This window comes from Aphidius gifuensis, linkage group LG1 (assembly GCF_014905175.1).
Source record: "Aphidius gifuensis isolate YNYX2018 linkage group LG1, ASM1490517v1, whole genome shotgun sequence".
NCBI lineage: Eukaryota > Metazoa > Arthropoda > Insecta > Hymenoptera > Braconidae > Aphidius > Aphidius gifuensis.
Window position 1 is genome coordinate 2,256,895 of NC_057788.1, and position 24,019 is coordinate 2,280,913.

A 24,019-nucleotide genomic window follows, 5' to 3' on the forward strand; every position below is an offset into this window, starting at 1 on the left:
TAAAAGAATTCTCGTATCATTAAAATGAAAAAAAAAAAAACCACTACGACATAACTTTTAATTAAAATTAAATTTCTCATGTTATTATTCCAAAAGTTTAACACCTAATTTGATATAGGTAATATGTTCACTAAACTTTTCAGTTATAATTGAATAATTTATATTTTAATTAAGCATTTTAAATTAAAAAAAAGAATGTATTATTTTATTTTTTTAAATATACAACAGCATAAAAAATTCAACGCAATTTTAGTAATGAAAGTTGAAGGTTCGTTGTCTCAATTTAATCTTGAGGAGTATAAAAAATGAGTATCATAAAAAATAATAAAAAATAATAATAATAAAATTGAAATAAGAAATAAAAAAAAAAAAGATGAGAAAAATAAATAAATGATGATGACGCCAGTGGCTGTGATTCAGTTGCACTTGAAGCCATGTGTTTTGACACAAGTTGAATAGTAGTAGGAACCACTGGAGATATCACATTAATCCTCGACAATATACAAAATAGAATATACACAAACATCTTCATAAATAAATTATATAAAAATATATATATATATACATATATACTTGCTGTAAATATTCAAAGAGAGACGTACGTTTGAGTTGCTGGATGAGACACAACCCTGAATGTGTTACAAACACGAACAAGATATATAAAGTTAATATAAAAAAAAAAAAGGTTAAAATAATAAAACAAAAAGATATAAAATATATATAAAAATAGATGAGGAAGTTGCATGATTCTATATAAAATAACTTGAACACACAAAAAAATAATAAAAATAATATTTATATTTTGTTTAAAATAACTTGTTTTTTATTTTAAATAATTTATTGATTTATTTTTATTTTCTTTGGCATATAAAAATAGAAATGAAAAATATTAAAAATTTAAAGGAATAAATTTTGTATATATTGCATTATTCAATAGACAAGAGTATTCTTTTTTTAATTTATTTTGCAGGGTAATCCGAGTACAGGAAGAGTAGATTGATATTTTCAATATATATTGGATATTTTATAAACGCAGGTGAATGAAGATTAGGTTCAGGAAGCAACCAGCCGTTGGTTGGTTATTTTTTTTTTCAATTTATAAAAAAAGAGATTGGAGGAAAGAAGACCAGCAAGGACAACTATTCAACCGTGGAAACCGTATCACTATGGGAGGTCAATTTTAAAACTAAAAAAAAAAAATTTCTAGAGATGCTGGATTGCTGGTATTTCTATCAAGCATTGGATTCAAATAAAATTTAAAAAAGAGGACAAAAAAATCTATTTCTATACCATAATAAGACGTGTGACGATAAACAGAATGGAAAAAAAAAAAAAGTTTAACCATGACCCGTGCGTCATATTATCGTTTGGAGTCAAGAGTCATTTTTTACCATAAAAATATGAGAAAAAAATAAATGGTGCTATACTTCCGGTATATAATAACGAGCTAATTTAACAACATATAACTACCACGTGTTAACAAAAAAAAATATTTATAAATATATCCATATTTTCTTTGTTTTTTTTTCTAAAAAAATTGAGAAGAGAAAAGAATACTTTCTTAGAAATGAATACGAATCATGGGAGGATTTCTTTGCAGCCTGATCAAGCTGAAAAAAATTCGCTCCAGCTGAAGTATACAGACATTTTTTATATTTTTATTTCGTTCTTGGGATTTGGGACTAACAACAGGACACCATTATCCGCCCAAAATTCGAAATGATACAGTGGATTTCCAAAAAAAAAAAACCACCTAATAGAAAATAACTGACCTCTGTCACTATTTAATTAAAAAAATTAAATTCAATAATTCAAATTACAGCCTAAATTATATAAACATCAAATTGTCGATAATATATAGCCGAGATTGTGTATAATTATTAACACATGCTGGTGAGAACGAAAATAAAATTTAAAAAATATCAACTATCAAACCCGCATGATTAATTAAATATCCATAAATAATAGTTGTTAATTTATAGCCAGCATGGCCAAGCCATCAATCTTCATACTAAAAAACGTGACAACCAATTGACGTATTAATATTTCGAAAAAAAATTTTTTTAAACTTATATAACAATAGAAAATTTTAATGAAAAAAAAATCAACAAAATAATAAACGAAGCACGTACAAAACACGTGATTAAAATTTCACCCCAAGTATTAACCCTTAAGTTTTCCATAAAAAAAAAAAAAAAAAATATTTATATAAAATTTCTATACACATCCTGCGATTATTAATATAATTTCGAATTTAAATTTAAAGCCTTTGACATCCTCCAAAAAGGTATTCCGCTTTTTTTAAAAAAAATATAAACACAGCTCACTCTGATGGAGTCAAGAGATTTTTTATATTTATCATAAATATTTTATTTTTTTAGAAAAAAAAAGAGGCTTAATGACGTTTGGAGAATAAAACGTGTTCAGAAGAACCGACGACACATTAGCGCGACAGTGGTATTTAGATATGCGGCTTTGTGGGATTGCCTGGTGGTTGGATAAAAGATTTTCTTTTTTTTTTTTTTTCTCTTTATTCAGATTGCATCGTGCATGTTATGCAGTTGGTCCCATCAGAAGCCATTGTTGGTGGGGTCTTGTATTCAAGGGCACATTGAAGAGTGGAATGAAAACAGAATAGAATGAATCAAAAAATAAAAATATATGTTAAATAAATGTAGAAGGAAAAACAGCATCCTGACCTGACACAATCTCAACATCATTTGACCTGATTCTTTTGTATTTAATTTCTTTTTTTGTTATTTACTTTTTTTTTTGATTATACAATATATGAAAATAGAATTATAAACATAAACAAATGCACTGACTTTGTAAAAGATACAACGTTAAAAATATACTTGTGTAAATTTTTATACAAGAATAATAAAATAGATATTTAGATTAAAGTGATTTGTAAATGTGCAGTTTACTAAGACTGTTTAAATACACGTCAAAGGTCGGTACAAATTCGTCATGACTATTTTTGTTATACGTAGAAAAGTAAGAAGCTAAATTATTCTGGTATAGGTCAAAATTGTAGCTATTCTTAAATTAAATAACAAAAATTTTATTTCAATTAAATTATCATTTAATTAGAAAGTAATTTATATAATTATTTTAGAAAAAAGGGTTATTTTCGTTATGTTTTTGTTTAATTTTGGAAATTATTTTTTTATTTTTATAAAAATGAATTTATTTAGTTTAATTATATTTTGGTGTTTGTTGAAATTTTGTGTCTGTTATTAAGTTGAATGAAATTAAATTCATAAAAATAATTTCTAGGATGATTATATTCCGGTGTTGTCTGAATATTAAACGCATAATTTCATGAAAATTTTTCTTAGAAATACTTTTTTTTGAAATGGGATAAATCGTCGAAATTATAGAATTTCCTCTTTCGATTCTCGAAAAATATAAAAATTAAAAGATTAAAAATGAGTTGAAATTAATTGCTAAAATTTTTCAGGACAGATGAATTTTTATTTTTGATTAAATTCTATTTTCGAATTTCCAATTTTCCGAAAGTTGCCTGAAGAAAATGCATCAGTAAATATAATGCATAAATTTATCAGACAAATAGAGACAGACTTCAGCTACCACTAAAAAATTTTTTATCACGGGCCAAGTATTATTATATATATTAATAATAGGTAGAAATGTAATTCCACTATCTTTAGATATGCACTTGTGTATATTATGACTGAGTCCAACCCCTTGAAATAACCAACAAGCAATTACTCAGTGGCTCCGGAAGTTAAGGGTTGTCTCAAGAGGCTGAAACGTGCTCGAGATATATCTACTGAATCATCAAAAATAAAATACAACCCCACAAAGTAAAAAAATAATGCATGTATAAATAAAAATAAAAAAAGCATTGCATCAAATAAAACCAAGAGAAAAAATTTCTTATGTGTAGGGTCACAATGTTCAGTGGATTTTTTTTAAAATAATAAATAAAAATGGAAAATAATTTTCCCAACATATTGGCATTTATCAACCATTCAACGACGTTCTCATACATTCATCCTATATTTTTTTTTTTCAAATATTAACTTATTTACCTCAAGTTGAGACACCCGCGGCGCATCCAATTACACTTGAGTAATTTAGCCGAAAGACTTTCTATATACGCATCCCTGGTGTGATTTATTGTCAGTCTTTGAGTTAAACGTTTTATCGTTGCCGCACAACACAAAATACAAAATAAACCCTCAAGTTAAATTTACAAGATAGAGAGATATTACCTGATGAGTGAGTAACAATCACCATAACATCACCAAATTTTAATTCATCATTTTTAAATGAAAATCTTCAAGAGAAAAGACAAAATTCATTTAAAAATTCAATTTTTCTATCAAGATAAAATAAAAAGCAAATTAATGGATTTCTTTTTCTTATATAATTCAAAATTAGTGACGGTTATTTAAAATATAAATATCAATTGACAAAAAAAAAAAATAAAAACATCATGTTTGATATTTAAATACAAAAAATTTATAGAAAAGTTATCAATTTTAAATTTATTAGAATAATACTAATTTAGTAATAAAAATTTCTATTTATTTTATGTTTTTTTTAATCCGTATTTTATTTTTTTTAATTTGATATTTTAAATAAATGTTAAACATGATCGAGTCACACATACACACAGGATATAAAAAAATAAAATGTATTAAACATTTATTCAAAAGATCGGTAGAGGCGACTGAACACGACGATAAAAAAAATAAAAAAAATTTAAAAAAGAGAAGAATGCGACCATACAGGTCAACGGGTCTCTCAATCGTAATTCAAGAAATAACAGTGGAAGTCGGATGGAGTTTATATAAATAATATATAAACATTAATAAATAAAAATAAATAAAAAAGGTATCTTGTGCACCCTGAACTTGCATCATCTCCTCTTTTCCATTTATTATTTTATCTGATCGCATTTAACGTAAACACCTTTGCTATATCAAATAAAATCGATCCAATCTCTCAAAATATTTGACCTCTTTTTTTTTCAGTAAAAAACACATCAGCAGACAAAAACTAATATATAAAATTTTTTTCTAATAAAAAACAAAAACAGAAAAAATATAATGAGAAAATAAAGTTTGATAATAAATTTTTTTTTAGACTTTCAGTATGTAACATATAAAAAATAGAAGACTAAAATGCCCAAATAGCAATTGGCTCTGGTTGTCTAAACTCGTTAGACCAATTTCGAAAGAATAAAAAATTTTGTCATCAGAAAAAAAACGAACTTTTAAATTAACTTTCTCTAAAAAAAAATATTGAAATAAATTTTGTTGAATAAAACCAACAAAGTTAGCATTTTCAAAAGTTTATTAACTAGTTAAATACAAACAAATTAAAAGTCATATTATAAAATAAAAAAAAAAGATAAATTAATTTAAATTGAGTTGTAAAATTCAAGTCAGTTAATAATTATATCAAAAAAAAAAAATATATTTATGAGATCAAAATTATGATTAATATAATAATTATTTAATGGGAAAAAAAATTAAAAAATATATAGTATACAAGTATATATTTATGTAAATAGTTATTATTGTTATGGCTGATTGAAATTAAAAAAAATTCCTAGATTATTTACTTGGAATTTATCCTGAATGAAATATACAATCAAAAATATACGTAAAAGGCTTGAATGGGCGTGACAAAGTTGCTTTAATTGCGGATCTTTGTCGCAAAGGGAAAGGCATTTTCAATGATTTTTAAATAAATCAATAAATAATTATAAAATAAAAAAAGATATTTTAAATATTATATTAGAAAAATAAAAGATGTAAAAAAATAAAATTACTAGTGAATGAGGGAAAAATTAGTACAGGTGTATATCGATAATAGTACGACTATAATAACACAGCCTTGTAAAAGCACAGCCCCCCTTCGCCCCTGCCAACTTGTAAGCATTCACTACTTGTAATAAACAGTAGGTATAACTTAAGTAGATACCGCAAATATACTCATAATAATATAAAAACAAATTATCATTAATTGGGTATATCAGTATCGAGAAAATACACAATCAATTCTATTTTTTTTTTTTTCTTAACTTTGATCTGTTATTATTATTTTTTATTGGATAAAAAAAATAGAATATTAATTATTATTAATAATAATAATAATATAATAGTATTTTTGTTTTGTTAATTTGTAAATTAATAATATTTTTTTTTGTTTAAAAAAAAAATAGAGAATTAAAAAAATATATTTTTTATAATTTGGGTCTATTATTTGTTATGAATTTATTATTTAAACAATTAAATAATTAATTTGTATAATGGAAAAATATGGGATAAAGAAGAAAAAAAAATTAATTTTTTTTCTCTATTTTGATTTATTGTTATTAATTATTTAGATAGAAATTAATAATATTATTATTTTTATTTAAAAATGAAATAAAAAGCATGATGAAAAAATGCATGTAATGTGGTATAGTTTTTATATATTGTACCTATTATTTATATACTTTTATTTATTTAACTTTCTTTTAAGAAAAAAAAAAACAGGATAATTTTCTTTTATTTATGAACTTTTTTATTTTTATCGTTATTATGTTCACATGCAAGGCGATTTAAAAATTCGCATGCTTTCATCGATACGATAAAAAAAAAATAAATAAAATAAAAATCCAACAAGTTGTCCACATATTGCAAAATAAATTTTAAATTACAAAAAAGAAAAAAATTAAACAAAAATAATTAAATAATAAGATTAATTGCAAAGTTTACTTAACGATAATTTTTAATATTTATTTATTAATAATTTGTAAAAAAATGTTTATTAGTTATTTTCAATGAACAATTTTCTATATCGTTATTCGTTGAGAGGGTATTTAAATATGATAAGGTCGTAAATTATTGACAACACAAATTACAGGCTATACGTAATATATTAACGATATTCATGAAAAATGAACTCGAGTTAATAATAATGAAATATATGAATTTTTTCGTATGAAAAAATTTAAATGAATTTACATAAAATAGATAGTTTTCACGGAAATAAAATAAAAAATATTCCAACTATTAGATAATTATCAAATAAAAAAGGGAATATATAATTTTTTCATCTAAAAATTTATATTTCTTTTTAAAATTAATGTTTAAAAAAATTTTTAAAAAAATGATAATAAATATGTCAACTACCTTAACAAGTAAATGAATTGGTTGACTGACACTTGGTGATTTTCCACTTCTTGTTTTTCCACCCCCACCACCAAGACATCTTATCCACGGCATTCCAGTTGTAATTATTAAAAACTACCTCCAATTACGTTAGATAATAATTATTTTTTTTCGCATAAATTTAATTTGCTGATCCACCATCGGCCACCACTCGATACTCAAACATCGTCTCCATTTTCACATTTTTTTTCACAATTAATTGTTTTTATTTATATTAAATTAAATAAATAAAAAGTTTTTTTTTTTATAATATATTAATAAGAATAATAAGCACTGAATTATCGACACTGCAATTTAATCCTCAATATTTTGTCACGTATATGAAATTTTAAAAGTATTTTTTAAAAAAAACACAATTTTCAATTATTAATTTTTTTTTTTTATCTTAGTCAGTGAATTGTCAATTTAATTTATGATAAATATATTAAAATTTTGATCTCGTTTTACTGCATCAATTTTAATAATGATCAACGATTGCAATTATCTTTATATAATATTTTTAAATATATTCACTGTGCGTTGGATTATTTTTTAAAAAAATAAATTAAAACTCGTCGTTTAACACAGGCTTGATAAAAAAAAAAATAAATGTCAAGTTATTTGGTCAATAAAAATTTGTATGTTTGAATATTCTTATCAGTTATTGCATGTACATTATCGATGCAAATAAAATTAAAAGAATAAAATGTGGAAAAAAAAAAAAAAAATTATTTAAAGAAAAAAATACGTATAGAAAAATGTGTTCAAGTTGTGCAAACGTCAACAATAAATTTGCATCGACAATTGAGATAAGAGTTGATTATAGTTTTTAAAAATAAAAAAAAAAATTATTATATCGTTGTATTGACGTTGTCTTGTAATTTGTATGTCTACTGAACTTTCCCGCAAATTGAGACAGCAACACGAACGTTGTGCATTTTCTCTTAGATTCACTGTGAATTTTTTTTTTTATTTTAATTTTTATTATTCAAGTTTTTTATTTATCTTATTTTTAATTTACTCTAATTTATTATCTCTTTTTATTTTTAGCTATAAATTTATTACACTTGTTTTTCAACTTCAATTAAATGAATAATATCAATTTTCAATTAATTTAGTTATAAAAATTTAAGTGATAAAAAAAATAGCAATTTATTATCTCTCTTTGATTTTTAAAACAAAATTATTATTTATTAGTATTTATATCTGTCATGTTTTATTTCTCGTTTTCTTTCTTATCAAATTTCTTCTCACTTTGCTATCTCAACAGCAGACGCCGGTTATTAATGCTTCATCGATTGGCTATTTTTAATAACAAAAAATCATAGAAAAAAAAAAAAATAGAAAAATCTCCTCTTTTAAAAGTCCAACAGGTCCGTCAGCATTAATTCCAGTCAAGGTCCAGTTCAATATTTCACTTGCTCCAAAATAAATAAACCAACTTCCTGTTTTTGTTTTTCAAAACTTTTTCAATTTCCCGGTTTCGAAAAAAAAATATATACTATTTCGTTTAACGTTTTTTTCGTCAATCGTTTATCGTAATTTTCGTTAATTAAAAAAATTATAAAACCAATTATTTTATCAATTAATAAAAGTGTTATTAATTTTTTTAAATTGCTAAAACGAAATCGAAATCTTTTTGATAATAGTTTAGTAATTTTGTAATTTTATTTTGGGTTATAGGTAAGCACAGTAGTTTTCTTTTTGTATATAATACAAACGTTGTCGACCAGCTCGCCTCGCGGTCTACCGACGACTGAATGCTGAGAATATATATTGCTCGGGTGCAGAAGCAACCAGAAAAAAATATACAGAAGAGGCCGTGCCTCCGGACGTCGGACGGAAGGACGCTTGAGAGGATTCACTCATCCGCGACGCAAGCACACTCTCTGTATAATCGCAATCACATATTTCGAAAATTTTTTTTCTTTTTTTTTTTCATACCATATGTATATTTTTTTTTTTATTATATCAATTTCAAAAGCCAATTGGTTATTTTATTTTTTTTTTATATATTCATTAAATTGTCGTAAAAATCATGATTATTGTTGTATTGACTTTTTTTTTTTTTTTTTTTTAAATTCACAAATTGGATATATCCGCACTTTTGTAATGCCCCCCCTGTTGACCAATTGAATTTGAATTATAAATTTAATTAAATTTCATATGTTATTTAATAATCAATTTTTTTTTTCAATTTTATTTGCAACAAAGATGATTATTTATAAACTAATAAATAATTAATAATTAATATTTTACGGAGGCGAAGCCTTACGTATTGAAATCACTGGCAAAAAATAAATAATGTTCATATCTTCTAAACTATTTAAGATAGAGAGTTTGAAATAGGCTTAAATTAAAGGTTTTGAAAAGATCTACAGCCAAGGATATGAAAGAAAAATTTTGGATTATTAGTTAGTTAATTGTTGATAAAAATAGATAATGAAAAAATTTTAAACTCGATATATTAAGAAAACTAAGAACAAATCATGGATGCAATTTTTTGCCAGGTTGTTTGTTTTTTAAAACTCTACAAAATTACGATTTTTTTTTTTTTTTATTGTTGCTAGAAATTTGTTAATTAACAAAATATCAGAATTTGTGTTTTTTTAGACACTTGATAACTTTTTTAAAAATTATCTCACAGAGTTCTATTTGGTCTTAAAATTTTCCTCATCAAAATCTCTACAGCCAAGGCTATATTTGAAAATATTTAAACCACCCATTTTCAATTGTAAGACGATTGTTTATAATAATAGGTGTCATCGCGAACTTTGTAATGAATGAAGGGCCTTTGAAAAGTTGGACTTGGAATTTCTATCATATCCTTGGCTGTGGCAATTTTTATAAAGAATTTTTTGAATGCAACATAATTTTTTTGCGTTTATTTATTCAAAAGTTATCGGGTGTCCAAACAATAACCAATTTATTATTTACAACAATTTCTTCTAAATAAAAAGTTTGTACGCATGCGCCAATCAAAAAATATATTTCGATCGGTAAGTCGGTATTTCTTTTCATCGATCTTTCATTTAAATAGTAAGAATAAAATTAAAAAAAATAAAAATAGTAAAAGTTTTTGATCTAAGTAGAAAAATAAGATAACTGTTCACTTTTTTAAATTTTTTTAGAAATTAAATTACAACTAGAAAAGAAACAACAAATATATATATGTATATAGTTAAAAATATATACATGTTATATTGAGGTTAGGTTCAAATGTTATCATTGTTATTATTGTGTACAATATTTATATTCAAATAAATATTAAAAAAAAAAATATATTATGTATAATAATAATAATAATAATGATAAATATGGTTCCGTAATTAAAAAACCCGCATTCGCCGGAGTTTTGAAAATTTTCAATTTTCAACGGGAAACGATTTCGTTAACAACATTTTTTTTTTTTTATTATTTGTTTTTAAATAAAATAAAAACCCAGACATTGTCATATTATTTATTTAAAAAAAATAAATAATATTCATTGTCGAGGTGAATGAAAAATTAATGTTTTTTTTTAATTTATTAATTTATATTTTGTTGGCTTTATTTATGAAGAATTAAAAAAAAAAATAAATATATAAATATTAATTTATTATGCAATATTAAAACAATGAGTATATGAATATATATTGTCATTATTTAACTGAAGGTTGTTTAATAAATGACACAAATTGGTCAGTTTTATTTATACAATTTAATAAATGGTATATGTTATTTTGTTGGTTATTGTGATGCCACATTTGGTGAGCTATCTTCATAATAGATTTAAAAAAAAATAAAAGAAAAAAATTGAGATTAAAAAAATGACACTTTGTTTGTTGTGTATGTAACTACATACATGCAAAATAAATAAATAACAATGACGATACTTTAAAGTGTGTATTATTTTAAATGTCTGATATATATTAACATCATAAATAAAATACAATGCAAAGTAGAACACAATATCAAGTGATATCGTGAATATAAATCTAAACACAAGTTTTGCGACTAAATCGGGTGGTTTAGAGAGGGTGTAAGGGGACTTGTAGCAAGTTGAGAAATAAATTTAGAAAAAATAAAATAGAGAGATAACGGTATAGACAAAACTAAACCACATGGTCTTGTTATGAGCATCACGTGTATTTTATGCGTGTGTTGTCACTCTACTCACTCTTAAGTTTGTTAACACACATCCCGTTAAAATAAATTCCATAAACTCGATCAACTTTTAAAAAATTATAAATAAATACTTCAGACAATGAACAAAAAAAAACAAAAAGAAATTAATCAATAAATTAACAATGATTATCATCAATTTAAAAAGTAATTCATTAATTTTTTTATATTTCTTTTGACAAAATAAATTATTAATCAACAAAATTTATTTTTATTTTAAATTTAAAAAACTTTTTTTCGAGCTTTAAATCGATGTCTATTTAAAGATCTAGAAAATTTTATTTATTATTATATTTTTGAATTGGTAAATAGGCCTTGACCTTTGTGTTCGTCGACAGTAGAAAATATAATCCGAAAACCAAGGAAAATAAAAAAAAAAAAAAATTCTATTATTGGAATGAATTGACAATTGATTTTCGGCTTCTTTTTAAAAAGCACACCCGGATCTTGTTTAGCACGTGCCACCACACACACCTGGACCATTTTTTTTTTTTTTGTTATAATTTAATCAACGAAAAATTTGATCCATCTGGCGTTTAAAAATCGCCACCGCTTGCAAAATGACCATCAGAATATTATCAGAAATAAATGTTATAATTTAAAAGTATAAAAAAAAAAATTTATAATTCAGTAATTTTATCCGCATAAAAGTCAAAACCGAGTGTGTAACACAATGATAAACAAATTTATTCATATTACGCTGATACAGGTTTAAATTTAAAATACGTAAATACGAGAATTACGTGCTTGGAACAATGGATATCGATTTTCATCTTCTTGTAATATATATTTTTTATAATTTAAAATAAATAAAAAAAAAAAATATTCATGATTGTGTGACGTACTGCGATTAATGACCCGAACAATTTTATACATTTTTAAAGAAAAAATACATGTGTGTGTAGTCCAAGACATACATTATAAATAATCTAAACGATTTATACGCTGAATTAACATTTTTTATTTGCCTTTAAAAATTTTATATATATTTTTTCTCTTTATATTATTTACGCGTGTATGCTTCGATCACTGTCGATGTTCTCATTTTCAGTACCAACATATCAGCGGTGTTCTTTCATAACTCACAAGTATATGCATTTAATATACAAAAAAAAAATCTATATTTATTGAAATAAGATGAAAAAATAAATCAAAGAATATGTATAGAATTATAAAAAAAAAAAAAGATAAAGCTCAGTGATTTAATAGACTAAAACGAGTTGCAATGACGACGTTGTCCATGGATTGAAATAAACGTGACATAGACTATCACTGTTTTAAATAACATGACGTGTTCAAGGGATATTTGCAAACGTGCTAATTCTTAGTGTGTTTATAATCTAGTTGACTTCGTTGAATCAAGCAACTTATCCTTTTATTTTATCATGCATTTATTTATCACAAAAAAAATAAATAATTTCTCAAACTGATTATTAAAATATGATTAACTCACCGAGTAGACTTGCAGCTGCAAATATTGTTGACTTTGAGAAAGTCGTTTGTTGATTTTGACAAAAAAAAAAAGCCTTATTGTTGAATTTTTTATCTTGAAAAAAATTAAAAAATTATTAATAATGATAAATAATATTTAAATTTAATAATTAATTTTTAACTTTACCTGTAGAATTTTTTTTCCAAACAACTGCAAATATTATTGATTTTAAAAATTCCTTGATTGTTAACTTTTGATTATTATTGTTGATTAAACTCTTCACCTTGAAAGGAAAGAAAAAAAAAAAATTAATAATGATAAATTAAATTGAAATAATGGAGTAATATAAATTTAATTAAATAAAAAAAATCATGATATTTTGGGTTAATATTAATATATTATTTTGTTATATTTATAAATAGAATTTAACTATCAATAGAATTTTTTTTTTCGAATTATTTAATTTTAAATTGAAGAGGACAGATGCACAGTGGCTTGTTAAGTCATTATCATTAACTTCATAGCGCATGCTTTGTTGTGTATACCGATATATATTGAGAAGACTGCAGGAGGTCTAACACATTGGCTTTTTGTGATGCCAAGTCATCGTATATCTTTTGTATATCTGTAGTAACATTAAAAATTTAATAGATGGTTGGATGTATAGATTACTCCTCGACACGCCAGAAAGACTCATCACGACGAAAAAAGTCAGTCATTGAATAAGGACGCCAATCACCAACTGCAAGCCTCCCTCAATTATTATTATCATTTTTTTTTTTTATGACTCACAGACGACTCAACGCATCTGTGAGATAATTTTATATACAAAATTAGAACTTAACACGCAATAGTTTTTAAAAATAATTTTTTTTTCATTAGTGTATTATTCTATGACGTGTAGAAAATAATTTTTTCCATTTAACTTGTGAATTAAAACTACAAAAAAAATTATTTAATTAATCAAAAGAATAATGATAAAATTGTTTATTGATTTTTAAAAATTTCACCGTCAAATAATTTTCTTAGAAATTGTTGAGTAATTCAAACTGAACACGTGACTATGTCTTCCCGGACATAACAAATATATCGCTTTTGCAATATTAATTAAACTAAAAAAAAAATCTTTTCTCATTTCAATTGAATAATTAAACATACCGAAAAATAATAATAATAAATAAAAATAATAAACAACACGTGTAAATGATTTCTTTGTTTAAAAAGTAAAAGAACTTTCAATTTCTTTGATGCATTTAAATTTTAATTGACGCAACAGTGCATGGAATGCCAAGAAAATATAAAAAATAAACAAATAAATAATTAAATGTTCATCAAAAATAACTCAAGAAGAATAAATAAACTTAAATATAACTGCGATAAGATTTTTTTTCTTCTTTAATTTGTGGCATTTAAGAGTTTATTGAATTCTGGAATTTTTACGCGTGACTAATCTCTTGAAAAAAAAATATATTTATAAATTTAAACATCACAAAGTCATTGTTTCAATTTAAAATATAATTTACAAAATAATTTTGTTGATTAAATGAAATTATTATATCATCAAAAGCATTACGAGCTATTTATTTATGTAAATTTAATATTTACTAAACAAATTAAAAGAAAAAAAAAAATACAGGTAAGTAGTTTTGAAAATATGAAACATAATAAAAAAAAAAAAAGAAGAGTATTATCGGAAGTAGGCTAATATCGCATAAGTTAATACTTTCACGCGTTACAAGTATAGTTGGACGATGAATGTTTTGCGAGACTAAAAAAGAGAGCCCCTGGCAGTGGCCTGGAATTTTTCATGCGGGCTTATTGTCATTCGAAACGAACCAGACAACTTCTATGTACCGCAAAATCATTCAACATTTATATACACATTAAACAAACAAAAAAAAATACTATACTACTAGAATTTTAGCAAGAAAAAAATAAATAAAATCAAAAATAAAACTTGTCACAATCTTGAAAAACATCTTGGTTGATTATTATTTTATTTTATTATTTTGTTCCCATTGCAATGTAGTAGAGTTCACGAAAAAATATTTAAAAAAAAGGGTTGATTAAAAATATACTTTGATGTTTTTGCGACGTTGTTGATAAACTTGATATTTGAGAAGAACAAGAAGAAAAAAATATATGAGAAAATTTATATAAAAAAATAATAATAAAAGATGTTGTCGAAAGTTACACGAAACATATTCATGTGTAATTCAAGAGGGATGTGCAACTGAAATGCAATCTTTAAAAGTATACCGACAAGAATTTTAAAAACCAAAAAAAAATTAAATATTTTATTAAATTCTTGTTCTTGGTATTATGAAAAACAAATGTACTTACATTTATTATCACACTTGAAATGTTTAATATTGTTTATGTAATTTAAATTCATAAATTTTGATATAAACTGGAGTTTTGCTGGAGTTTTTATTACGTGTACTGCCATCTTTGTAGTAATTTCGATTTATTTATTTCGCAGCATGCTCGATTACCGATCATCCTGACATTGTCTGCAAACAAAAAATTAAATAAATAAACAATTTTAAATACCAATTATAAAATCTGACAGTTAATTTATTAATTAATAAATTAATTATTAAAAAAAATAAAAATGGCATTTTTTCAATTAATATTAAATGCTAGAGAACTAGAAAAAGCTAGACAAGATTATCACGATGAGAAATTAGAATCAATCGAAATATCAAAAGGCTTAAAAAAACCAAATTATACATTATCACAAAAAATAAGACTAAAAAAATTACAGCAAGTTGATAATTTAATTTAAAAAAAAAAACACCAGCTTAATTTTAAAAACACGTATTTACTTTTTTAGATTAAAAAAAAAGATAAAAGAATTAATTGATAAATGGCTTGAAAATTTATGGATTCATAAAAAAATAATTTTAATAAAAACAGATGGAACATTTGAAAATTCCGTTGTAAAAAGTATAATTGGTTTTTTTGGTGGTATTATATTGGCTTATATATTTTTTATATTTTTTGTATATCAATTAAATTTTCGAACATCATCAGCAGCATTTTTATGTACAATAATTGGTGTTATTTTAACACTTGGTCTTGCTTTTTCACTTCGTATTAGGTAAGTTTAAATATACAACAAGAATATAGTAATAATCTAAAGAACTTTTCTACAGATGTTTTGTGTTTTTATTACTTCCACAACTTTTTTCAAAACGTGGACGTCAAGCACTTATGGCTTATGCATTTATTCTTGCACTTACTGGTCCAGCCAAAAATACATTACAAAATATTGGAGTATTAGCTGAATCTTTGGCATGTGGACAAGTAATAAAAAAAAAATAATAATAATCATCTAGACATACATACTTTTAATTATTTAAATTTTAGGAACAATTAAAAGAAGCTGTTAAAACAATAATTGATTTAGTTAAACAACCATTTTATGCACTTCGTGATTCAATTGGTAGAGTTATCAAAATAATTCAAAGTGTTGTTAAAAAAATTGAAGAAACATTATTATCAATTAAAAAAATGATTCTAAGTATTCGTGAGTAAAATTATTTATATTTAATAATTTATTTGTCACATGTTAATAATTAATTTATTAATTTTGTTAAATAACTAGTCAATGTTATGAAAGCTGTTTCTGAATGGCTAGAAAGTGTTGTCAATGTGTGTAATAAAAAATTAGGTACACCATTTGAAAGATGTGAAAAAGTATTTGAAGGTGCTGTTGCTGATTGTCAAGCAAGTTTAGGACCACATTTTGGTGATATTTGTAATTTAGCATATGTTGTTGGTGCTATGTGTTACACTGTTAAACCAATGGATTTTATATGTATATTAGTAACATTTGTTAGTGACACTATTGTCGATTCAGTTCGTAAAAGTAATTAAATAAAAATAATTTATAAAATTAACTTGAAAAATTTAAAATTAAAATATTAAATTTACAGAATTAAAAAAATTTTCTAAACATATGAAAACAATGTTTTATGTAAAAATTAATTTTTCTCATTCATTTGATTTTGAAACAAAATCAAGTAAAACATTGGATGAAGTTGCAAATGATATTGTCAGTGAAATACACGATAGAACTGATAAATTTTTAAAATTTTTTGACTGTATGAGTTTTTTATCAAGTTTTTTTGTATTATTTATGCTTTTAAGGTAAATAAAATGTGATTTTCTAATTTTTAAAAGCTGATTAATTAATAAAAAAATCGATATTATTTAGAATTATTAGTTATCGTCATAAATGGTTGACAAATGAACGTTTTGATAATCAATATATAACAAATTATCTTCGTGATATTGATATAATACGTGCAAAAAAAGATCAAGAAACAGTATTACCATTAAATCCAAGAGAAAAAAGTATTTATATACCTTTAACATCAATAATATTGATAAAATCCGAAAAAATACATTTAGCAAAATCAGCAGTATTTTTAAGTTTAACAACATTTAAATTGTGTATACACATGATGGTTGATTATAGTTTATATTGGATATTAGATATAATACGTTATCATGGTGAATTTGCAACAAAAAAACAACAAATAAATAGTGTTGGTATTGTTGTTACTGGTGATGGTTATTCATCACAATTATATCGTAATGTTATTAATGCATTTACACCATCAAATGACGATATACAAGTTGATTCATTACCTTGTTTGCCAAATCCATTGCCACCAGATTTTAATAGATACACACAAATATTATCACTCATTGTTTTTTGTTGGATACTGGCATTGTTTGAGCCATATGGATTGAGACTTCGACAAATTGTCATGGGACATTATCATCCAGAAAGAGCAAAGCAAAGAGCTGTTTGGCTTTACAATCATATTCTCAGGTATTTTTATCTGTAAAATATTGAATAAACATGTTAATTATAATTGTTTTTTTATGATAAAGATCAAGAGGAGGTTTTATAAAATATGCAAGACGACAATTGAGAAGAAAATATGGAACAAATGATGATAAAGATAGTAGAGAATCTATTACATTTAAACAACATATTTTTGCTTTTCTTCCAATACTAAATATATTTTTTAAAAATGATGAAAAGGTTTGTTTATTATGTGGTGCAGCAGAGAGTAATAATAAGATGCCACATATCAAGTGTCCAACACCTGGTTGTATTGGTTTGTTTTGTATTCAATGTTTTAGTGATCTACAAAATTTATGTACCATTTGTAAAGCACCAATGGATTATGGAGATTTGTCTGATATCAGTCAAGAAAGGTTAAATATATATTTTATTTTATTTATTCAATTTTAATTGTGTTTTATTTTTAGAGATTCATCAGATGATGAACCACCTGGTAAAATGTTTGGTAATATTGGAGAAAAATTAAAGACGAAAGAGGATCAAAGGATTGAAGATTATGGTGAAGATACTGGGGTGACTTTTGATGATGATAAAATTGATAAAGTTGAAAATGAAATTCAAGATAAAGAGGATAATCAAACAGATGAGAGTCAAATGGTCACTGATAAAATTGAGTATCCTAGTCAAAAAGTATATCTGTCAAATAAAATCTATGAGGATGAGTATAGTGAATCTAATGAGTCAGATTACAGTCAAAGTAAACATCAGAAAAAATAAAATATAGATCATGTTGAATTTAAAATAAACAGCCTAAATTTATTGAATGTTTTTTATTTTTTTTTTTCAAGGCTATCAATATGAACATTCTCGTGAAATAATTCCACTCGAAGAAAAATTATCACACAGAGATGTTGAAGCACAAAAAGTTCGTGATGATGTGACTATTCAGGTAAAATTATAAATAATTTATTATTGTTTATTAATAACTAAATAGTTTTTTATTTATTTATTTAAAATGGTTGATTCAGTGATGTCATTAAATGTAAAATAAAAATAAAAATAAATTTTTTTACCTAATTTATTAAATATAAAAAATAAACTAAATATATTTTTTTTAATGTTAAATAAAATTTAAATAATTTATTTATATATTGTTAATTGTTTTAATTAAATAAAATTTATTTATGGAGCTCCAATCATGACCTGCATCAATCTCTCTCTCTAGCCCGCTTATTTTTTTTTTAAATTTATTTCGACAATAAATCCCAAATAAAATAATAATAACATTATAAAATGAAATAAATTTACGTAAATTATTCGATTAATTTTTTTATTAATTTATATTGTCAAGTTGATTATTCTTTTAAACAATTATAAATTGAAATAAAATAATGAAAAAAAAAAAAACTGAATACTTTTTTTAACGGTTTAATATTAATTGAACGATTGATTTAATGACTATTTATAATAATTATGATAATAAGTATTTATTTTATAATTAAATAATAAATACCTTTGTATTATTTATTGATGATAAAAATAACAATCAAGACCTCACACTGCTCTCTTGCTCATCTCACGACTAATTATTGCGAATTTGCGATTTGCGCCTTTTTTTTTTTTTACTGTTAACATAACCAACAAACCTGTTAGAAAAAAAAAATAATGATATAAAAATAATTAGTATAAATAAACAAACTAAATATAATAGTAAAGTATTTTTTTTATTTATAATAACAGTATAAAAAAAAGTATGATTATTATTAATTTTTATTTAAACAAAAAATTGATTTTATAATTTATTAATATTTTTAAAATTTTTTTTGAAGATTTTTAAGGAAACACTTGGAGAAAGTGTTGGATCTAGTCATGATATTTTAGTAAGGAATTATGATATTGGTGTTCAACAAACGATTGATGAAAAAAATGATTCAGAATGTCCATGTTCGTCTGCTTCATCGTCGTCATCATCATCATCATCATCAAATACATATGTTTCAGAGTCATGTACTGATTCAGATTCATCAACATCTTCAATAATCGAAGAAGAGATGATTCAAATTGAAATTGATGATGACATTGAAGGTAAAGCTCTCCTTGGAGCTGGTGGAAGTGATATATTGCGTAAAACACCAGCTAGAATCCAGAAAATTGTTGATGTTCTTAATGAGATATCTAGAAAAAAATCATCAAGACCATGTGAAGATTCAAATGATACTTTGATGACTAGTAGAGTTATTGAGTTGTTGTATTCAAGATTTCCAGAAATTAAAGATAAAAAATCTATTGCTGATGATTGTGTAAAATTTATCAGAAAATCATCATCGTTGTCAATTGATAATAATAAAACTAGAAAAATAAATAAAAATTTAAATCGTGAACGAGGTGGAAAAGATAATAAAAAAAGACATGTTAAATTTTTAAAGCCACTGAAAAATGTTACAAAGTATTTTGAAATAAATGAGCTAGCTGATAAATATAAAAAAAAATATAATAAAGCTGGACATTCAAAAGATTCAAGTCCAGTTGATGAAAATGTTGCTGGTACTTCAAAGAGTCATGAAAAAAAATCAAAATGGTATGAAAAAAAAAATATTCCTTCATTTGGAATAAAAAAAAAGATTAAAAAAAAAATAAAATCAATGAAAGAAGATTTTAGAAAAAATATATTTAATGAAACTTCAGGAGATGAAAGTTCAGCTGGTGAAAAACAAGATGAACCAAAAAGTTTTAAATTAAAGTTTAAAAATATTAAATTAAAAATCAAAGATTTTTATAAAAAAAAAAAAGAAAAAGGAGTAAAATCTGATGATGACAGTCCAGATGTTGATGATGATAAGCAAAAATTAATACATTCTGAAGACAGTAGTGATGTTGATGAACAACATAAAAATTTATCATCAAAAAAATCAACTAGTGACGAAGAAGAAGAAGAAATAAATGAATTGTTTATAAAAGAAAAAACAGATGATGATAATGAAAAAGAAAAAGTTGAGTATCAAAATACCCCTGATGATGAAAATAATTTATCTAAAAATCAAACTGATGATTTATCATCAAACACAAGTATCCAGTCTCCAAGTAAACCAACAAAATCATCGTTAACAAGCCCAGCCAACTCCCCACCAATTAAAAAATCAAAAGCAGTACAAAAAAATCCAACTACAATAATATACAAAAAAAGAAAAAAGTGTAAACAATGTTCCAAGAGTAAAAAAAGATATTGTAATTGTTCTGATAATTATGAAAAACCTGGACAACAAGTAACTGGTTTTCGTCCAATAATTTATCCAATTCCATGCTGTCATCAAGCTCAAGTATGTGTTCCTGGTCCAGGATATGATCCAAACGAATGGTTCCAGTTAAATCATCAATACAATTATCCATGTTGTCAAAAAAAAAATCAAATCACACGAGATACATCAACAACAACAATACCAATGTATAATCCAAATGAAATAATTTGTCCATCAACATCTAGAAAACATAATCTTCCTGTTCTGAGAAAATTTTTGCCATTATTTCAAACACCAGAACTTGTTGAAGAATTGGAAGAACGTGATAGATTGAGATTTATTGAGGAACAAATTGAAAGAAGAAGAATTGATGATGCTGTGAAGATAAATGAACCATACAGATGTCCAGGAATAAATAGCCAAGTTAGATGTCCATCACAATTGGTCTTGAGGCCTTCTAAAATGGTAATAATTATTAATTTTATTCTGTTATATATTTTTTATTTGATATATTTTAAATTTTATCAGGCAAAAAGAAGTGAGGGAATTTTGTGTCGAGACACAAGGACTATTCAACAAGTGACTGATCTAGAAACAGCCGAGGATTGTCATTGTGATGATGAAAATAATAAATCAACTGACAGCAGTCATTCATATGTCATTGATTTATCATTGGTCAAAACAGAAAGCCAACAACTGACACAATTATTTCAGTCTCAAGATGATAATTTTTTAACAAATGCAAATACTGAAAATAAAATTGTCAATGTGTTTCAGGTAAATTTATAATATTTAATAATATTTATTTATTAATGTTCTTTTGTTTTTTAAATTATTATTTTTTTTATTATTTATTTTTGACAAATTTTAGTTAAATATATTGACAGATTTATTGATTTAATTATTAGGAAATTGATTACAATTGACAGTTGTTAGATCAAGATCTGAAACTTAAAAAAATATTTTAACAAATAATAGATTGAAAGAAATTAAAAAATATATGTAACATGAAAAAAGATGAATTACTTTTGATATATTGTTTTTCAAATTTATTTAATTTCATATAAATATAGAATTACAATTAATTAATTTGTAATAGCAAATAAATAATATCATTGATTTAATATTATTCGAAGAATCAAATGTCAGTATTGTTTAATCATAATTTCTCCAAACAATTATTAATAGTTTGTTTAATAAAAGCCGATTGGTTAAATAATAAATAAATTTTCTTTTTTTTATTTTTTAATTTAATTGATAAATGGTATGGAGCATTGGGCCATAGTTGGTCTACCCTTGGGGGACTAACGGGCCATCAATGTTTGCCGATTATTGGCCAATGCTTAGCCATGTCGTGTTCTCCTACGCGAGAGCACGCATGTCAGGTTCACCTTCTTTCTCGACTTGTGTTTTTTAGTTTTTTTGATTTTTCTTCTGGTCCATCTTCAGGTTCACTTTCTGTCGTTTCTTCGTCGAAAGAATAATAATAAATTTCTTCGGAATAAATTTCGTCGTCATCTTTGAGTTCAGGTTCAGATTTAGACAGAATTTCTTCTACCCTACCCTCCAATAACAGAATGAAACTAATCATTAACATTGACATCATGATTTTCTGAAATATATAATAAATTGTTTTATAACAACATTAGTGTTGATTCGATTTAAAGTTTATAATTATTTGTTGACTTAATAAATACAATTGTCCACTATTTTTAGTGCTCTAAGCTTAATATTGATTATTGAGTAAAAAAAATATAAAAATTATAGTCAATTTACCTTGGAAATTCCAGCCATTGTAGTTTATATGTATTTGAATTTGAAGAAAAGTTTAAATGTAAAAAAAAATTGAAAATTTTGTGCATTTTATACAAATTTTTAAAAGCAATTATCGATTTTTTTTTCTTTTCAATACATTTTTCATGATAACGATAAGGGGATAAAATTGCAATAAATAACAACGTGGAATATTTCAATTGTACATGAGTCATTATCAATACATTCAAAATTGCTTAGTACGATAAGTAAAAAAAAATTGTGTTATCCTTGAAAACATAAGTTACCAAGGAACAAAAAATAATCAAATAATATTTTTTTTATTTTTCATATTTTTTACTAATGTCCTTCGATAAATGCACAATATTGATAAAACAGTAATTATTTTTTCATTTATTTTCATACTTAGATAATTCTACTTTGTATTTTTTTTAATTGGTGGCAAGTCACTGGCGTTTTTTTTTTTTTTTTTTATCAAATTATTTATTGATATACTTATTGCTACACTAGAAATTTTTTTTTTTTTTGTCCTTGTATAAGAGTATTTTTATAATCATGCATTATATTTAAAAAATTTGAACTTCAAGATTTATTTATTAATGTTCTTTTGTTTTTTAAATTACTATTTATTGTTATTATTATTTTTTTATTATTTATTTTTGACAAATTTTAGTTAAATATATTGACAGATTTATTGATTTAATTATTAGGAAATTGAAGAATTGAGGGAAGTGTTTTCTCCTGAAGTTGAATCACAATTGACAGTTGTTAGATCAAGATCTGAAGAAATTAAAAAAGATGTATGATTATTAATTTAAATTTTCATACTCTTCAAGGAATTTTTGATTAATTAAATTTATCAACTTGTTGATTAAAAAATGACAGCTTATTTTAATCGTGCAAAACCTCCAGCTTATGGAAAATTATGTCGACGTAAAAAACCATCAACAAACAAAGCACACGATTATTACATTGATAATTTACCAGAAGAAAATGAAGAACATGAAGATGAAAAATACAAATCATCTATTGAAAATAATACTGAAGATAATAAAAAAAAAGAAAAAAGTGAATTAGCTCCAGATCAATTGGAAGCAATAAAAGAAGCTGTTAGAATTATTGTAAAAGATGAATTTTGTAATTTAATTAAAATACCTAAAAAATATTTAGCTTCAACAAAATGTCTGGATGATAAAAAATTAATAACACCAAAAACATCAAATGAATTTACAATTAATCATAAAGAGCATGCAGATTCTGGCTCAAATAGAGTAGATGAAAATAAATGCCAGGAGACTAGGAAAATAACAGAATTAAATTTCGATCAACATGATCAAAAAGTTTGTAGATTAAAAAATTGTAGACCAAAATCTCCAAATAAATTAAAGACAGATGGTCGTAAGATGACTGGTAA

General features: G+C 24.0%; 2 protein-coding genes across 6 annotated transcripts in view; one reads left to right on the forward strand and one right to left on the reverse strand.

Moving 5' to 3' along the window:
• Positions 1-7,759, reverse strand: part of LOC122860879 (tensin-1) — a 72,924-nt gene extending 65,165 nt beyond the window's left edge. For all 5 annotated transcript variants that reach the window (XM_044164919.1, XM_044164928.1, XM_044164927.1 and 2 more), the window contains exon 1: positions 7,158-7,759. In XM_044164919.1, the coding sequence (XP_044020854.1) occupies positions 7,158-7,250 (93 nt within the window). In that variant the 5' untranslated portion in view covers positions 7,251-7,759. The remainder of the gene's footprint in view (positions 1-7,157) is intronic.
• Positions 7,760-15,683: 7,924 nt separating this feature from the next.
• On the forward strand, positions 15,684-23,411 carry LOC122847832 (DC-STAMP domain-containing protein 2-like; the record flags this gene model as incomplete). Its single annotated transcript, XM_044145689.1, has 13 exons — positions 15,684-15,874; positions 15,930-16,080; positions 16,144-16,303; positions 16,382-16,645; positions 16,713-16,926; positions 16,994-17,617; positions 17,680-18,009; positions 18,064-18,353; positions 18,445-18,545; positions 19,426-19,894; positions 21,014-21,297; positions 21,361-21,507; positions 23,316-23,411. Coding segments are annotated over 13 exons (3,321 nt in total), but the record flags the coding sequence as incomplete, so codon positions are not given.
• Positions 23,412-24,019: the final 608 nt, after the last annotated feature.